The sequence below is a fragment of the Colletotrichum karsti genome (genome assembly GCF_011947395.1).
Source record: "Colletotrichum karsti strain CkLH20 chromosome Unknown Scaffold6, whole genome shotgun sequence".
Taxonomy (NCBI): Eukaryota; Fungi; Ascomycota; class Sordariomycetes; order Glomerellales; family Glomerellaceae; genus Colletotrichum; species Colletotrichum karsti.
This window is the reverse complement of record NW_024065906.1, coordinates 555,148-573,902: the sequence shown is the minus strand read 5'-3', so window position 1 is coordinate 573,902 and position 18,755 is coordinate 555,148. Positions and strand designations below refer to the sequence as shown.

Below are 18,755 nucleotides of genomic sequence, written 5' to 3'. Positions count from 1 at the left end.
AGCAATTGGACGAATGGCGAACCGAGGAAATGGGCCATTTGGAAGCTTCCAACACCTAGCAGGGATATACATCGTGCGGGATCACTCCGAAGCACTGTCTGATTAGCGCAGATTCGACGTGCCTTAATGCCCTAAAACACAGTGCGGACTAGGTCCCGCCGCCGCGATCTGAATACCCAGAAAGGGAAGGAACACTTGGCTTGCTGCCGCCCTCCGCCATCGACCCTGGCCTCACCCCGCAAAAGGATCCCTCCCCCGGCTATCATCGCCCACCACCTCCGCCCCTCCCGGTCAGCTTGACGCCTCCAACACTAGCATCTCTCGGTGTCCGAGGAGGATTACCAAAGGCTTCGGTTGATTGGTCGTGTGTATCAAGTCTCGTGTGTCTGCTTGTAGATGATGCCGTCTCGCAAGCGAACCCGTTCATGCGGGTTGGATGCGGACCTCAGCGTCTGGACAAACTTCCAGGTTCCTGGACAGCGCCGGTATCCCGTCCATTCCAGCAGGACCTCCGGATGAACCCTCGTGCCAACGGCGAGCGGAGCGGCCCTGACCGCCGTCGGGGCCCGTCTACCGCGCCGACTGGCTACACGAAACCCTGAAAGTTGAAGCCCAACTAGCCATGTCATGGTACTATCATGAAATCGTATTACTGGCCGACGAGGTCGTTACGTCGCCTAAGAAATGTACAGAAGAATATTCAGTCCTGTCGGGACCCTTCACCTCGTTAGGCCTAGGTTCCTGTGAAGACGAGCTGCGGCGTCGTGTGCAATTGCTCCACTCCATCACCGCCGACGGCTTCTACGTAATGCTCTCAAGCGATAGTGTAGCCGCACTCGCCCGCGTCTCCTTGCGTACAGAACGGCATCTGCACAGGCTCCGACCTGACTCCTCGAGCGACCATTCTCTCTCTGAACTCGGCGAGCCTCGGTGCGGCGTCGTACTGGCTTCGGTTCTGTCCCGACGCATCCTGGCGGCCCGACCAGAGGACCTCGCCCGCTGCACTGGCCCGAGGCCACAAGATGCCGTCTATGCTGACCGGATCGATGGACTCGCTCCACGCGGCAACTTCTCCTCCCAGCACGAGCTTGGCCTCTTCCTCCGTCAGATTCGCCCTCGGGTCATGCGAGTAGACGAGCCGCCATCCCTTCGCGGGAGAACACCAGTCGTTGAACGGGAAAAACTGTTCAAAAGATGCGCCGTTGTCGAAGTTCATCCAGTGGCCACGGCCGCAGTCCAGATACTGCAAAAGTCAGCCTTGAGTCTCTCATCTCGCTTTTACAAAGCATCAACTAACCCAAAAGTTGTAATTGCTGTCAATGACTTTGTGGCCTTGCCTAGTCAAGTTCTTGACAGCTCCGTCTCCGAGCCACGACTGGATGACCACGTCGTCTCCGAGTGTGATGTTCCAATCGAGCCTGATCTCTTCCCAGACAAATGGCACAAGCCCGTGCTTGCGGATTCGGGCATGATTCTTGTCCATGAACTTCTGGAGGAGGGGCTGCAGGACCTCGGTCGAGTTGGACTTGACACCACTGTCAAGCATGGAGTCATTCTTGTTCAGTTCATCGCCACCAGTGTGGAAGTATGCCGTGTAGGGGTTCACTCTCGGCAAGAAATCGTCGAAAAGCTTGTCGAGGAAGTCGTCCACCCGGGAGTCGTTCATCTTGAAGGCACCGCAAGGCGGTTCCTGGCACCACCACTGGTATGGCTTCTCGTTGTACGCCACAATCAGTTCTGGATACGCAAAAGCGACCGAACCAGTGTGGCCGGGCATGTCGATTTCAATAATGGGTTCGATCCCGCGGTGGACCGCATACTCCTGGATCTTCGCGAGGTCTTCGGGTGTGTATGAGAGCCCCTTCTGGTATGCGCCTTTGGCGGAGAGATCAGGCATCGCCGGAATGTCCAGTGGCCACGACTGCGAGTCTGTGATGTGAATATGGATTCGGTTCAGTTTGTTCCATGACATGGCGTCAATGACCCTGAGAACATCCTGGACGGGGAACCAGTTGCGAGCCACGTCGATGAGAATTCCTCGATGGGAGTAAAGCGGTTCGTCTTCAATCGCGATTGGCGCGAGTGTGGTGTACCATGAGGTCCCGGAAGTGTGCTGGTAGAAGAGCTGAGCGAACGTTTCGAGTCCCCGGAGGACACCGGTTGAGGACTTGGCCGAGAGTGTTGCCGCACCGTCCTCCGTGATGTTGAGAGAATACGACTCGTCGACCTCGCCAGCGAGAGGTTTGAAGGTGTTTGGCTTATCTTCTCCCGTTTGCGTAATCTGTAGTGACTTTACCGCTTTCTTACCCTCCGCGTTCAGATCCGGCTCGAACTGGCTGTTCTTCGGGTGGAATTTCCAGGGGACGAAGTTTTGCTGGAAGATGGCGGCCATGGCGCGCGATACGCCGCCCTGTACGATGTCTTTGCTGCTGAAAGCCGATCCTGAAGCTGGGCTGTACCCATAAGTATACGGCAGCTGCATGTTAAACAGATTCTCAGTATGCTGTGTCTTGTCACGGGAATCAGAATCAGAAGGAAGCCAGCGTACAGATCCCCCATTGTATGTGATTTCCAACGTTTGGGTTATGAACAGAACATCTTTGCCGGTCGAGAGCTTCTTTGGGGCAGGCCAAATGCTGGCGCTGACCTGGCTCAATGCGAGAGAGAGGAACACGAGAACGAGTGGGGGCAACATGTTGGGCGTTGGTAGGTAGTGGAAAGGATGAATGGGTATAGATAAGGGAAAGAAACCCCGTTGCTTCGATTCTCGAAGAAGAACAACTCTGGGTCAGGGCTGTTGTTTATAAGAAAACCGTTACACGAGGATGCAGGCGGTGTCTCTTGGACCAGACCCCTTGAGGGCAAGCTTCTCAGCCACGACGAACCAGGCGTGTCTCGTGCTACCTCGAGCTGCAGCGACAGAAAGACAAACGAGAACAAAGCAGCGATCTGCTTGTAGACCGTTGGATCCTTGCTCCTGTGTGCAGGTTCGGTAGGCTGAGGCAATGCTGGTGGTTGGGAGTAAACCCCCAATTGACTGGTCGCTGCGATAGGTTGGCTGGGTCCAAGGCGCAACGTTACGTCAAAGCTCGAGGACGACTTGAGTCCGCTCAACAACCAACGCTACGCTGATGACGGAGGGGCGGCGAGTTATTGTACGGATTTTCGAGAATAGGGCAGGCCTGACAGTGTCGCAAAAAGAAAAGAGTTTGTTTCCTGCCGGGGGACAGGAGGGCCTTGATATATCGGGCGAGGACTGCAGTATGCAGGGCTGGGTTGGGTAATGGTACGATGCAATATGTTGATCTCTCCAAGTGTCCGTTCGTAGTAATCAAAGACGACAAATTAAGAGGCAGGACCGGGTATGATTCGTCGTCGCCTCCAGTGTGCAAGGGGTACGCCTATAGCAGACTTCGAGGCACAGGGTAGACGACTGCGGGAGGACAAGCGGCTGTGCTTCGATGTCGACGCCAACGCCACGCCAGGGACTTGACAAGCTGAAAGGCCGAGAAGTCGGTTTGGGGGCTGCGGTGGCCGGCGCGAAGGTTGGGACGGATAGTCGACCGCTTCGGCCTTCGTCTTGCTGCAGACGCGGGACTGTCAAAGAACTGGCCCGTTGAACTGCTTTAGCGGGCGAATACCGATCACTCGATAATCAGATGCAGCTTGGTGAGAGTAAAGATGGTGGCCTCAACAGGTTGTCGCAAGGAACAGGACGAGTATTGTGAGCGGCCATTGGGATCATCATCCGACCCTGACCGGGCAATGCAGCGAAGGCGGAGAGGGGAAGAACAGGGAACAAGAGCGACGATAGCGATTGCCAAGAAACCAACGAGCAAGTAAGCGTAGCCAGCCGGCGTGGCGGCAGGGGGCGGGGAAACGGCACTAAGACCCAGTTCAACTTTAATTGCCGGCCGTGGTGATGATAAAAAAAAAAAAGCCCGACATGCAGGAGCTGTTGAGAGCCGGAGTAACAAGTGCTTAGAGGCATTTGGCATGCTAATTGCATATGTAGTCGGCGATGGCACTGGCTGCCTGAAGTTACTCGCCAGAACCATCGGTTGAAAACCGAACATCTGTATAAAACTTACAGTCTTGATCGTGAAAGAGGATGTATGAACGGATATCAACGGAGAATCATCTCATGCGGATACATAGTAGACTTGAAGTGGTCACTCGACCATTTGCGGCAGCCAAGAACCCAACGTTGTCAGCCAAGATCGGGGCGCCAGCTTGCAGACCGGCATCGAAGATCTGCAACGTAAGATCCTTATCAGCTCTGATAGGTCGACCGAACATCCTCCACGATGATTGCTCCGGTCTTGGAGGCTGATGATGGAATATGGGCTGCTAGTGCCAGGACGCGGTTGCAGCATGTAGGTCTCATGCCTGCGTTGTAACATTTCATTGACAACGTTTGAGGTTGATTCGTATTTCAAGACACCATCGCGGAAGCAGCCAGAGAATCCTCCCACGCTTAATCACCTACCTAGGTACCTTGACGTGCCCGAGATAAGGTAGTTAGTGGTTCGGCTTCCATCTGTACTGCGGTAAGATCATTGCGCGCTGCAACTCCCGTCGACAGTTCAAGAAAAACGTGATACAAAGCCTGTTGGTTTTAAGGTGCCTCGGTAGGAAGGCAAGGTAGGAGGGCTCTCACACACAGGCCTAAAACAGGCTGTGTTCTGCAGTGGCTCGTTGAGCGGCCGGGTACAAGAAAATAAGAAAGCGCCCATTCTTTCAGTTAAGTAACTATCGTATTACAAAGCTGGAAAGTCCTGGATCGTTTTAGACGAGTCGAATTACTGATCTCTTTGAGATGGCAATCCCTTGGCTTGTCAAGGGAAGGAGGTCAAGCAGTCTCTCAGAATACCGGGGCAGTGAAAGATGCAGGTAGGTAGCTAGGACGGTGACTAAGGCAAAACCGTTGCATGCTGAATAATACCCGGTGGGTCGCCACATCCAGACCGCAATCTTCCAAGTGAGTCACGTGCCTCCCCCTTCTAGCCAATCACAATCCCGAAAAGATCTTCTGTGGATCAGACAAGAAGTTGTGGTGAACCAGTCTTTCCTAACCTTACTGACCTACCTTAACCATTTGCATCATCACATTCTTTTGTTGCTGCAAAGAAAGACCGGCGGCAACAACCTCACCCGACGACTGCTAGCTATCTATATACCCATACCCAGGCCTCAAATTCCGACACGCGAACTTCGCATCGATACCCTGCAAACTTGTCTGGCGCGCTCGCTGCCTATACTTGCCACTTGCCGGCTACGCGTCTCTTCCTACCGTCGCCCTCATTTCCCGATCACAACCTGCGATCGCATTCGAAACAAGACGCGACTTTCGCCTCCTTGGCGCTTTCCAAAATGACGGTTCAAGTCGTTCTAAACACCCCGCTGGCGGATTCCCTGACCAAGGCCATCCAACCGAAACTCGTCGAAGCGGGCTGGGCATCTGACGATGGAGAGCTTGCCGAATACATCATTCTCATGCTCGTCAACGGTCGGACACAAGACCAGATCGCCCATGAGCTCGCCACCGATCTTCTCGGCCTCGACCCTGCCGATCCCGCCTGCAGCGACTTTGCCAGCTGGCTATTTCAACAAGCAGAACAGCTCAACGCGCAGTTGAACGGCTCTCAAGCTGAAGGGAGCGATGCCATGGCCGGAATGACCCAGCAGGATGCTTCATCTGGCGATATGGACACCGATATGGGCGCAAATGACGCCAACGAACTCAATGCGTATGTTTCTCATTTCCCAAATCCATCCTGTTCATGAATTAACAAGGTTCAGTCCAACTGGCCCGCGCTCGATGCGGAACGGTCCCAACGCTCGCGGAGCAGGACGCGACAAGCGCATGCTTGGCCACATGTCCAAGGCTATGGACAGGTCAGGCGACTCAGTCCTCCACCGCACTCGCGGCAACGATAGAATCAACTCTCACGGGCGTGGTCCCCCTTCCGGCCCGAGAGGCGGCATGGGTGGACGTGGTGGCCGGATGAACGGTCGCGGAGTGAACATCCAGGCTGGTTTGAACGCGATGGCGGGCATGAACGGCCAACAAGGACCTCCCGGAATGAACGGCATGAACGGCGGTTGGGGGATGCCCGGCGCAATGGCCGGAGGTATGCCAGGAGGAATGCCCGGACAGCAGCACTTGGATCTCATGGCGATGATGGAGCAACAGCAGCAGATGATGAACCAGCTTCAACACCAGCTTATGAACCAAGCAGGTGGCCGTGGTGGGCGCCGTGGTGGCAAGTCTCTATTCGATCGAACACAGAATCGCAACAACTTCAAGAATCGCCAACCCAACGACAGGTCAGACTCGGCCATGACGGAAGGTGGAGCTGAAGGCGAGGATGTCGACATGGGACAAACGAAACGCGACCCGCCCAACCCGGACGACACGGTGTGCAAATGGAACCTCCAATGCACCAGGAAGGACTGCCCGTATGCGCATCAGTCTCCTGTGGCGCCACCTGGTATCACTATCGACCTTAACGATGTCTGCACCTTTGGCGCCGCTTGCATGAACAGGAAGTGTGTCGGTCGCCATCCATCCAAGGCTGCGAGACTTGCCCACCAGGGCGAGCAAGACTGCAAATTCTTCCCCAAGTGCGCAAACCCGAGATGTCCGTTCAGGCACCCCGATATGCCATTGTGCCGGAACGGAGGCGGTTGCACCACACCCGGTTGCAAATTTACACATGTTAAGACCAAGTGTAAATTCAACCCCTGCATGAACCCTCACTGCATCTATACCCACGAGGAGGGACAGCAAGGAGCCTTTAAGGACAAGGTCTGGACGGCGGATGACGGTGATCACGTTAGCGAGCGCCAATTCGTCGACGCAAAGGCTGATCCCGAGGTGATACTCCCCGAATCCGAAGCTGCCGTCAAAGAGGAGCAGGGCAACTTTCAGGAGGAGGTCATCAGCTAGAGAAAACGCGGTTTATGGCTATGTGCTTTCTGGGGAGGAGCGACTTGGGGCACGATGGGGAGACGAACGTGTCTGGAGAGAGCGTGGTATCTACAAAAAGGAGGCCTAGGCTGGCCGGCAAAGGAGCAGCGACTTCTTGTATGATAATTGGACGATGATGTATGGCCAAAGCGGCAGGGCACATTCGGCGTTGCAGGTGCGATTATTCCTATGTTCATGTATAGAGGTGGCTTGAGGCAAGCCAAAACACCCCTCAGAAGGCACCAAGATTGTGGCCTCGAGAGCGTTGGGGCAAGCAATGCATTTGTTATCTGGCCTCATACTGGGTCTTGGACATGTTCCTTCGTGCATCACGTGTGTTGTTACTGATTGCCATTTCCAGCCTTGTGATGTTCCGGACTTTCTGAGGTACGGGGTAGAGGTATCCTCCGGTAAGAACTAAGTAAGGTAGAAAAATCACTTCAAGTAATCAATCCGATGTTTGTTAACGAAAGATCGCGCCGACGTCGTCGATCCAGGTGATGTTTGTTCAAAGTGCCGTCGGGGTGGGTCTTCGAGGCCCGTAGCTCCAAATTCGCCGGGAGGCACCTCATGACCCCTGCCCAAAACTTCCACGTCGTGACGCCACTCTGAACCAACAGCTTTCCCACAAACACGACTTTTCTCGCGTGCCATTGCCATTTTCAATGGTCTCTAGGACGGCCGACGATGCTTTCATGGCTCTACTGAGATCTTACCACTCACAGCGCTTTTGCCGCGCCGCGGCTCTCGGCGCCCGCAATGGCGTTACGGCATCGTCGCGATTCTCGACGTCTGCCCTCCTCCCCGCCGCGAGCCCGCCGCGCAGCAGGATAGAAACGTCGGACGGTAGGCAGCCTCGCTACAAGCCTCCGCCGCAAGCTGCCAGAAGATCCGCCCCGAAATTCGAGCTGCCGCAGGAGGTTGCCATCGTCGGTGCCGGCATCACCGGCCTGACCACGGCACACTACCTTGCGAAATGGCTCCCCGAGACCTCCAACATCACCATCTACGAAGCCGCCGACCGCACCGGCGGCTGGATCAACACGCAGATTGTCGATATGGAAATGGGCGGGCATAAGTTTCCCGTGCGCTTCGAGCGCGGCCCGAGAACGCTGCGCGGCATGGGGAAAGATACGTTCAGATTCGACGATCTCGTGCTCTTCGACCTTGTTTGTCACCTTCCCACGAGAGAGTTGTCGCCACAGCTGACGAAGACTTCAAAAATATAGATGCGAGACCTGGACATGATCAAAGAGTACCGAGGAATCCGGTCCCCGCCTCGATACGTCTACTACCCCGACCACCTGGCCAAAATGACACCCGGCAATATCTTGACCGAGCCGGTCTTCAAAGGCGCCATTCCGGGCTTCCTGACGTTTCTATATCGCCGCCATTTGGCCCGCAATGGCAAGCTGAAACTCGAACCTGACATGTCCGTCGCCGAATTCATCAAGTTGACTACGGGGCGCCCGGAATTGGTGGACAACATGGTCTCGGCGATGATCCACGGAATCTGGGGTGGTGACGCCGATAAGCTCAGCATGCGCAGTTTCATGCCCGCACAGTGGTGGCGTTTTGGCTACAAACCATGGGTTTCCGACGACGAACAGCGCAACATTGATCCACTCCTCATAACACGGCAGGAGAAGGGTCTGATAGATTCTTTGGGCGGAGATGAGGAGTTGAGGAACTTGCTTCGGACCGCACAGAAAGACCAGCTTGTTCAGTTTAAAAACGGCATGAGCAGCTTGCCAGACACAATTGAGAGAGAATTGCGCAAGAGGAAGAATGTTCATTTCAAGCTCGGCGAGCCCGTCTTGGATCTAAGGTACCACGAGAAATCCGAAAGAGCTGTGGTAAGTAACCCTTTCTTGCATACTGCGCAGCTGCCACTGACACTCCCGGCTCAGCTCTTTTCAAAGTCGTCCCCCGAGACTCCCACCTTTTTCAACAAGATCATATCGACGACCACAAGCAACGCACTTTACCGCATGACAGGCGGTGCCCTTCGCTCACTCGCCGGCTCTCCTAACGTCTCGATCATGGCCATCAACCTATGGTACCCTGACCCGAACTTGAACGCAAACCACAAAGGTGTCGGCTACCTCGTCCCCCGCTCGGTCGATAACCCCGAAGGCCTGCTCGGCGTCTTCTTCGACTCGGACGTGCTCCTGCGCGCCGAGGGCGAACCCGAGGGCACCAAACTCTTCGTCCTAATGGGCGGCCACCACTGGGCGGGCAAGCGCAAACCGCCGTCGGAAGATGAGGCAATCCAGATGGCCAAGTCCGTCGTCGAGCGTCACCTCGGCATCCCCGCCGACACGCCGTGCTGGTCAATGGCGCACTACGCGAAGAACTGCATCCCGCAGCACCACGTCGGCCACTGGGAGCGCATGGACGCCGTCAGCACCGAGCTCGCGTTCTGCTTCTTCGGCACGCTGGCCGTCGCGGGCGGATCGTACACGCCGATCGGGGTCACGAGCGGCATCCGCGCCGGCTACGACATGGCTCTGCACATCGCCCGGTCGGCTCAGGAACACGTCGGCGAGACGGGCCTGGGGCTGTACCAGGAGGCGACACCCCAGTTCTTCCTTGCGTCTCGGCGGAAGATTCACCAAGTAGGCCGTGACATTTCGCCCGAACCATCGCTACTGCGGAGCCTCTTCCAGTAGACGACCTACCGGCAACGCCCTGCGCGTGCCTTGTATAGATATTATTGTACCATCGCGGCTCGGGTTATCTGCGTGTATGGAGAAGATGTGTGTGCGAGCTTTTTAAAACTGAGGAAAGGTCGATGCGGTTGTAGACGAGCATGTCGCGCTCCGCGTGTGGACGGATGCAGCGACTAACACCCCTGTCTCTTGAATTATCATGAATCACATATACATCACATGCCAAGCCCAGTTCGTCTTGGTAGAATTTACAAATTTATTGGAGGTATCACTGCGACCATCTATTGGTCGACGTCGGCAGGGCGAGAGCGCGCGCTGCTGCTGCTCCTCTCAAGGGCACGATTACCGCCATGCCAGTTCAATCCATCTCCATGCATCCATCCACACACACGCGTCCTGTATACCCAGCCCTTTGGTATCACGTTGTCTGATGACTGATGATGATGAAGAGGGAGTAAAAGTAAGAAAGGAAGAAAAAGAATAATGTGACATCGATACCTTGCAATAAGGTATATGCTTTTTTTTGTTTTTCGAACCACCACCTCGCCGGCCGCCTAGTCGAGCACCAAAGGCGCCTGCTTGCTACCCGAGGTCCTGTTGCTCCCCTGGCTCTGGCTTACGGAGGTGGGTTGCGTGCCGAAAGATTGGCTCGCGCTGAAGGTCTGGCTGAGCTGCGTCGGGGCGCCATCCGTCGAGGGCGGGCCGTTGGCGCTCACCGAGGCGGCGTGAGTCCTGACGGCGTCGTCTACTCTCGTGAGGAGGTCCATAGTGCTCGGCCCGGGCCGGGACGCCGCACCGGTGATGAGTCCCCTCCAGCCATCACCGTGGGATTCCCAGACAGGCTTGATGACCTTAGCGAACTCGTCGTCGGAGCCGGCGGCTGCTCCGTCGCCCCGTGCGCGGGAGAGATGCCACCAGATCTCGTTGCGCCTCACTTGGGTTCTTATATCCAAGGCGAGGATCCGCGGCTGCCCGGAGGCGCTGGGGAGCGTATACCGAATGCAGATCCAGTCTATCGACCTTGCAAAGACCTGGACGCGCCCCTGGTTCGTAGACTCCAGCGCCTCCCATTTGGATTCGATGGTCTCGAAGGTTCTTAGGATCGGCAGCAGTAACGGCATAAAGACGATAATCGCTTTGAGACCGTCCTGGGTGTTGACCATTTTAACGAGCAAGTCCAAGACTCGCAGATGTGGGTTGCCCTTTTCCAGAGAAATGCGGACGTCGCTCTTCGAGAGGTCGAGGGTGGCTCTCCAGCGTCTGGGCTTCTGGGCGGCATTGCCCTCTCCAGGCATGGCAATATCGCTATATGTGAAGACGACTTCGCGAAGACTCATCCTCTCGCACTTTATAGAACCTCGGGCCTTGCCCATAGCTTCCAGAAATCCGACAAGTCGGTCAATAGACTTGACGTGCTTGGTAAGCGTGTCAAGAATGGGGTGGCCAACCTGCTGTCGGATACGGAAGATGAATTCACCCTTCTTCGGGCTGAACGACACATCGCGGTCAATACGCCCCTTGAGCAGTGCAAACTTTGATTTGTCCTTCACCCTAATAATGGCGTCTACCACGGTGTTGAGACGAAGGTTTTCGATCATCTCAGCTTGTGAGGTGGCGCTGTCGTCTCGAGCAGGTGTCGCATGAGGTTGAGGTTGTAAACCCTTAATCTTGATCTCGATGTGATCCTGCGCCCACGACGAAGCTGATTCCTTGGATGCGTTCGGTGTTTCTTTGGAACCAGACTGTCCGCCAACGTTGGTCGGGCGCAGGAGTTGCGAAAGTCTGTAAAAGACCGACGGTATTTGGACTTGCTGGGGTAGCGAGTAGTTTGTTGACTCCTTTGCCAGATGCTTGATCTCCTTAAGATGTACGTTGTGCAACTCGGTGACATGTGTGATTATGCCGGTTACAAACAGTGTCAAGTTGCTCCAGAAAGCGTCGTCTAAATCAGGCTGGCCGCGGTTAAGCGGTAGCCGAGAATTGAATTTGATTGGGCGTGCTGGCGTGTTGCGGTCGCTGTGCTAGTTAGTATCATAAAATGAGCGTTTGGCTGGGGAACTCACATCTGAATCAACCACCACTCGTCGCCAGCGAGGCTCAAAGAAACCATCACATGCCAATCCTGGTCCAAGCCCTGTCGCTGGAGCCAGATCGTCTGGAAAGCCTCGCGGGTCCGGATGAGCTGCTTGATATCTTCGCCGCCAAGTGGACTTCTACACGTCTTCCAGCCAATGCTTCGGCCCCTTCGGTTGAACTCTTCCATCACGTAACCCCATCTGATATTTTCAAGGCAGACGACGCCGTCCTCTGCTGGGTCTTTCCCGCCGTAGTTGAGACGGTTTTCGCCGGAGAGTGCGTATTTGGTGTGGGGTTTCATTGCCGCGAATCCTGTTACCGGCTCGATGACTAGAGTAACACTTTCTCGCGAACCCAGTTGCATGCTTAAGAAAGACTCCACCGGTTCCGTCCGTGAGATTTTCAGAGTCATGGACGACTCTCTCTTCTCGAACCGGGGGTACGTCAGCAGCTTCTTGTGGATGGAAGAGAGAATATGGTCCACGTGTCTCGCAACAGCAGTCTTGAGCAAATCCTCTGCGGAGAGGTTGTCGACATCGAATGGGAGTAGGACATCTTTAACTTCTTTGTTGTCTCGGTACCACCGTGCAACCAGGCGACTCGAATGCTTCGTATCCGGCTGGCCGTTGGTTTTCTTGGCACTGTTAACCGCGATCATGACCCAGCTCTTGGGTCCGGCAGGTCCGTATCTAGTTGTCCAGTATTGAAGGGCCAAAGCTCGGTTCAGGGGTTCCACCACCAGGGTTCCTGTCCATGTGCTGCGGCTCAATTCGAGAGCTTGTCGCTTGAGCTCATTGATCTTGTGTGTGAGAACGAACTCATGGAGGAATCTGTAGCATCCTTCCAAACCGTCTTTGCCGAGGATCTCGTTGACTTGCCCTTCCAGGAAGGACACCAAGCCATCCGAAAGCTTTCTGGCAGATGGCGAAAAGGCGAATCGGAAATCGATGAACCAAAACTGTTTTGTGAAGTCCTCGTCGGCAATGGTCAAGTCCACCTCGAATTCACCCTTCACCTCGAAAGTGACTCTGCCGGAGTGTATACTGTAAGTTCTAAATTGGTGCGGAATCTTGTCGTAATCGTCAAGATTGAGGCGCAAAGACAGCATCGTGTTCAGATCATCGATCCACTTCAACTGCTCTTCCGGTGTCAATGGCGGCGGTGGGATGTAGCCGGGCTGCGTCGCATTAGTACAAGGGTCTATCCATTCCTTTCACGGGTCTTACCTCCGGAACCCAGGTTGCTTCTCCAGTGGTGAGAACTTGTAAAGCAGTCTTCAGGTCAGGGTTGGGTAATCTTGCGCCAATAAGGCCTCTCTTCAAGTCAATCAACAGGTCCTGCGCGAAATCGTATAATACCCGCTTGGAATCGATGTGGGCCTTGATGTCGATGAGTTTGCTGACTGCTTCCGCGTTCTTGCTCCAGTCTGTCATCACGAGGGCCTTGACCCATTTGGCATGCGCATCTTGCGCAAACTTGAGCATGAGCATCTTCTTCCGCTTGTTCCCCTCTGACATATCGTCAGGTGCTTCGTTTCCATGCGGTGTGTTGCCGTTGACTGCTGGTGGTGCCCATTTCACAGCTGCCATCTCCATGATGACCTTCTGCAGATCCTCGTGTGTCCGTTGCGCAAGGCGCGAGACGATTGTCGACAAGGGAATGTAGCCCTGAGTGATATGAACGATTTCGTCCGGGAGGTCGTTCATTCTCGATTTCGGTTGCATTGTGAGGCCCGTATTCATTTGTGACTGTTGCTTCCCTTGGATGTCCGCAACGCCGTTCGGCATTTTCCCCGGGGCGTCGGCGGGTGCCTTGCCCTTGCTGGGCGACAGTTGAGCGTCCATTGCTGTGCCGTTCATGCCGTTCATTTTCAGATTCCTCTCATGGTTCGAATGTGTCCCGTTCTGGCCTCCATTCTCCATGTTGACAACACCAGGCATCGGGGGAAGGCCCTTCCCTACCTCGTTACCTGCCTCACGACCGTCCCCCCGAAAGATCAGCCGAACTGCTTCCTAGCCGGCGAGGGAGTGACTAGCGGTCGTCTAGGACGTCGCGCCAAGTGAGCGACCGAGGGTAGTCAAGGGCTGATCCCAATCCGCGGAGGATGTGAGAGGGGATTCAGTCATCGGCGCCGGATGCGCAAGTCAGACGAGTAGCGCAATCGCATCAACGGAGCAAGTGGGCCTGGAGAGTGCGACGCGATTCAGTTTTGATTCTTTCTTGTCGGCAGTATCTCGAAGTCGGCAGTCGTGAGCGTGGCGTCGTGGGAACGCGATGAGACAACGTGATCTGGGGCGTTGTCCTGGGCGGCGATCGTCGATCGGGGAAAGCGCGATGTCGGCGTCGCTTTGGAGGATAATCGGAGACTCTAAAGCGATTCGGCGGTCGATAAATCGAGTTGAACGGTCGGACAGAATTTCGTTGACGTCGGGTGCGCCTTAAGGCTTGGTGGTTGGCCGTCGGGGATGGGTGAGAATGCGGTTGCGATGGGAAGAGCGTGCAGCCAGCCAGAACAGCAGGGCAGGAGGTCAAGGTGCAACCCGACGGGAGCCTTCTCTTTTTTCCTGGCAAGCGCCAACCAGCGGAAACTGCCTGGTAAGCCAAGGCTCAGCGGAGACACGTGACGCGTCCAATCATGTCGGCATGGAAACTCCAGTCCAGTACGTACCGCGCCTTAGGTGGTGCGGTGTACCTTACCTAAACTTACTCTGTACCGCCTGGGCCGTACAGCATAAATTAACCTTATCTTATCAGCTCAAACTTTGGGACGAAGGGCGAACATCAAGAACAAGAACAATAATTAGACCAAAAGACAACGGGCAAAGCGAAAACAGCTCTGAGCAGGACCCTCAGAACAAAGAGTGCGGATGTCATTGATGGCGGCTGCAAAGGACAGCAACCGGTCATGGTCTCTCAATAAGGTAGAGCTCTCATTGCTCCTTGTACAGAACAAGGTACTTCAGGTTGCCACGGGCCACAAGCTCATGTTGCCAGCCGTCGGAGCTTCAACATACAAGGGTTCGAAATGCCTTCCAAATGGCCCTCGGTTTTTCGAAAAGATTCTATACAGATGGGTCAAAAAACAGAGAAGCCCTGCTGCCCTGGACAATCCGGATGCATACTCGCTCCAGAAACCGTCCGAATGTGTCAAGTGTCCCAAAATAATGACGTTTTTCTCAGGTTTCGACCAGCAATGACTCGCTGGTCCCCGAAAAGAGCTTCCCTGTCGCCAAATATTCCCGGCAATTCCAACGCATCATCTGGTCACAGGAGTAAAAGAGCTTGGGAATCGTGAGTCTCATTGAGTTTTCTATCCACCCTAACCCGGCCAAGGAAAGCGAAATAATTCCATCATCCAACCAGTTTTCACCCTAAAGTGTCCCCTCTGGCTTCCCTTGTTTATGTCTTCTTGATGTCTATGCCCTCCCTTCGATGGATATAATACGTGGCGCTCGCGTCTTAGGGCGGCGCAGGGGATATCGCGGATACAATGGCCGAGGTGTGTTTGTTTTGTTTTGGAGTCGGTGAGGTAGGATTTGCTCAACTGCTCGTGACATCATTTAGAATCAATTCTTCATCTATGTAAAAGCTACGCTAAAGCGCGCCACACTAGCAGAACTTACAACTTGTTGGGAGCCTGAGCAGAGGTGGTAGGCCACTGGTAGCCAGCCGCATCACTGAACTTGTAACCGTAGCTAGAGGTGAAGTCGTCGAGCACGGCCGGACCGCGGGAGCCTGCATTCACATTAGCAACAAAGCTTGGGAAGTGATCAGTCACAAAAGCTCACCATAGGGGTACTCCATGGGGATGATCTCCTTGTTGTCGTCAAGGTAGTGGAGCAGAGGGGTGAAGATTCTCCAGCTTGCATCAAGCTCGTCGTCACGGACGAAGTTGGAGTGGTCGCCCTTGAGGCAGTCCAGGATGAGAGACTCGTAGGCCTCGGGGATCTTGAGGTCGGAGAAGCGGCGGCGGTAGGTGAGATCAAGCTCGGTGACAACAGTCTGCATGCTGAGACCAGGCAGCTTGGAGTTCATCTTGACGTAGACACTCTCGTTGGGCTGGATGCGCATGACAAGCTCGTTTCTGGGAATGTCCTTAAAAATACCAGAGGTGACGTCCTTGAACTGGATGCGAATCTCGGTCTTCTGCTCGTTGAGGGCCTTGCCAGCCTTCATGATGAAGGGAACACCATCCCAGCGCTCGTTCTTGATGTAAGCAACCATGGCGCAGAAGGTGGGGCATCTGGAATCCTTAGGCACAGTGTCGTCCTCCTTGTACGACGGCTTGCTGCCATCAAGAGACTTTCCGTACTGGCCGATGATGACGTTCTTGGGCTCAATGGCGGGCATAGCGCGAAGGACGCGAACCTTCTCGTCACGGATGTCCTCGGAAGCGAAGGAGATGGGGCGCTCCATGGCGAGCAGGGTGAGGACCTGGAGCAAGTGGTTCTGCATGACATCGCGAATGATGCCGAACTCGTCGAAGTAACCGCCACGGCCCTCAGTGCCGAAGGGCTCCTTGAAGGTGATCTGGACGTTGTCGATGTTCTGCCTGTTCCAGGTAGAGCCGAAGAAGGAGTTACCAAAGCGGAGAATGAGGATGTTCTTGACCATCTCCTTGCCGAGGTAGTGGTCAATGCGGAAGAGCTCGTCCTCCTTCCAGTCGGGCTCAAGGGACTTCTGGAGCTCGCGAGAGCTGGCCAGGTCCTTTCCGAAAGGCTTCTCGATCTATTTCACGCCCGTGTTAGTGAATCTGAGCTCAATTGCGTCCAAAGGACCACTTACGACAACGCGAGCAATGCCCTTGGTGGGGTAGCAGCACTTCTTCAGGTGCTGAGAGACGATAGTGAAGACACTGGGGGGAAGCGCCATGTAGAACAGGCGGTGGGTCTCGGGCTTGCCAGCCTCGAGCTCCTCGAGGTGGGCGTTCAGGTTGAGGAAAGAATCATCGCGGTCGTATTGGCCGGAGACGTAGGTGCAGAGGTTGCAGAAGTCGTTGAGCTGCTGCTCAATCTCCTTTGTGGGGGTCTTCATGTAGGATCTGATGCGGCGGATGTACTCGTCGTGGTCCATCTTTGTGCGCGCATATCCGACGATCTTGATGTCCTTGGGGAGGAACTGGTTTCGGTACTATTTAGGCCGGTTAGTTTTGCCAAGTCTGAGGCATCGCGCAGAGCGGGTAGAAGCAGCTCATACCAGACCGAACAGCGCAGGGTACTAGAGAAATGTCAGCGGATTGTCGCGTAATCAAGGAAGTATTATTTTTGGTCGCGTACGGTCTTCTTCTTCGCCAAATCTCCGGAAGCACCGAGAACAACAATGACGGTGTTGTCCTTCAGCTCCATGGAACTGTGAAGCGCGTAAAAGTCAGTACGAAATAGCTCTCGGAAAAATTCATACTGCGTCCCCAGCGATTGTTCGCTCATCACTAGCGGTGTTGCCGCAAGCCGGTCGCGATGCTGGGCTCGAGTCCGGAGTCGCAAGAAGGAGAGGGCAGCTTGGTGGGGTTGGAAGGCGGGGTGACATACGCTGCGGCGGAGCTAAGGTCGGCCATGATGACGATGTCGGCGATGAAGCGGCGCGACTATGTGAATTCTGTATAGGAGGAAGGTGAGGAAGAGAGGTGAAGGAAAGGCTTATACAGAAAAAAAGCCAAAAGTTAGCAAGCAAAAGGGCAGAAGGGCGAGTTGGGAAGGTTTTGGAAAGAGGTACTGGGCGGAATCCGGGACGGATGGATTGGGGTATTTAGTAATGACGAAGCACAGATGAAGGTAGGGGTGCGCCGTGAGGTATGGGTACGGGCGTGGATGGGGGGAAAGGAGGTGTCCAGGGTATTGTTGACGGGTCGAGGTACAGACGGAAAGGGCAAGAGCCAGCCCAAAAGATACTTGGCCCGAGAGCGGGACACGTACCGCTTTCAGTGCACTCAGGCGTGCGAGATGGGCGCAAAGTGGGAGCAGTGGGAGCTTACTCACAGCCAGATGGCCTTAATTGCTGCTGCTTTAGCGCCTGATGTACTCTACTTGGGTACTTTCGTCAGGTTCCGCCGCCGCGCTCGCCTTTTTGCGCCTCGAAGCGAATCAGTCAGTGGGTAAGCTTCCCACGATAGGTAAGTGGGTAGGTGAGAAGCAGGTGAACTCTGGTCGGTAGGTTGGTAGCACAAGTCGTCTTCCTCTTCTTTTTTTTTTTTTATCTTACTACCTGGCCATTTGTGAGCTTGCCGAGTCCGCTCCTTCTCAATTCATTGTCTAGCACAAAGCTGGATGTAAAGAAAATCACGGTGAATTTTTCCAGCAATTTTTGGTGCGGCTGGGCAAGTCCACGCCCCTCGTCGCAGTCACCGGCCCTTTTCACCTCGAATTTGGACTCGGCCTTGGGACTCGGGACTTGGACAGGGTTGATGTCAATGGAGGGGAACAAAAGGAGGGGCACTCTTCGGTGTTGTCGATAAAATGTTGAGTACTGCCGGAGATTCTCACTACGTTGTCGGCCTTAAGCCCGCCGCTCATCAGCACCAAATCCAGAGGAGCCAGCAATATCCGTCAACCCAAGTCGCCAACCTAAGCAGAAGTCAGAGCTTCCTGGCACAGCTTCACTCGCACAGAGTCAGTCAAGCCGCAGTGATTTGTCCGGCGCTGACGGCATGGGCCTCGGCAGTGGGCAATTGGGTTGGACGTAACAAAGCACTTCCCCGTCACTAACTTGTAATCAGTCTGGTACGGATACGCCGTGAGACCTATTACAACTCCCCCCGCCGGATCAGATGGAAGCCACGCCCTCGCCCATTGTGAGAATTTCAAACACTCTTGGTGCGGATGTCCAGATGCCTGCCTGCATCGTCACTTTTTGGATGAATGGGAACTCTTACGCAAACGTCGATCACATCTACCTCTGCCCACACTTTATCCCAGCTCTCTAATCCAAGATTGATAGCCAGCAAGTCATGTAGGTGTGAATGTACTGTACTTCTGCAACTGCCAAACAGCAAAGCAGACCCTAGTCGACTGAATAACACCTAGGCGAGATCGGGTGCC

At 54.8% G+C, this 18,755-nt stretch overlaps 4 protein-coding genes across 4 annotated transcripts; 2 read left to right on the top strand and 2 right to left on the bottom strand.

Moving 5' to 3' along the window:
- Positions 1–814: 814 nt before the first annotated feature.
- CkaCkLH20_02611 (glycosyl hydrolase family 20) lies at positions 815–2,695 on the bottom strand (the record flags this gene model as incomplete). Its single annotated transcript, XM_038885330.1, has 3 exons — positions 815–1,243; positions 1,298–2,503; positions 2,549–2,695. 3 exons carry the CDS (start codon positions 2,693–2,695, stop codon positions 815–817), a joined length of 1,782 nt encoding a protein of 593 aa, XP_038749261.1.
- A 2,678-nt stretch (positions 2,696–5,373) lies between these two features.
- Positions 5,374–6,952, top strand: CkaCkLH20_02610 (uncharacterized protein; the record flags this gene model as incomplete). Its single annotated transcript, XM_038885329.1, has 2 exons — positions 5,374–5,750; positions 5,803–6,952. The coding sequence occupies 2 exons, from the start codon at positions 5,374–5,376 to the stop codon at positions 6,950–6,952; spliced, it is 1,527 nt and encodes a 508-aa protein (XP_038749260.1).
- A 686-nt stretch (positions 6,953–7,638) lies between these two features.
- CkaCkLH20_02609 (protoporphyrinogen oxidase) lies at positions 7,639–9,645 on the top strand (the record flags this gene model as incomplete). The annotated part of the gene is made up of 3 exons (XM_038885328.1): positions 7,639–8,142; positions 8,203–8,829; positions 8,884–9,645. The coding sequence occupies 3 exons, from the start codon at positions 7,639–7,641 to the stop codon at positions 9,643–9,645; spliced, it is 1,893 nt and encodes a 630-aa protein (XP_038749259.1).
- A 554-nt stretch (positions 9,646–10,199) lies between these two features.
- CkaCkLH20_02608 (mediator complex subunit MED14) lies at positions 10,200–17,275 on the bottom strand (the record flags this gene model as incomplete). Its single annotated transcript, XM_038885327.1, has 9 exons — positions 10,200–11,661; positions 11,709–12,898; positions 12,948–13,542; positions 15,345–15,456; positions 15,510–16,449; positions 16,507–16,851; positions 16,918–16,938; positions 16,998–17,070; positions 17,151–17,275. The coding sequence occupies 9 exons, from the start codon at positions 17,273–17,275 to the stop codon at positions 10,200–10,202; spliced, it is 4,863 nt and encodes a 1,620-aa protein (XP_038749258.1).
- Positions 17,276–18,755: the final 1,480 nt, after the last annotated feature.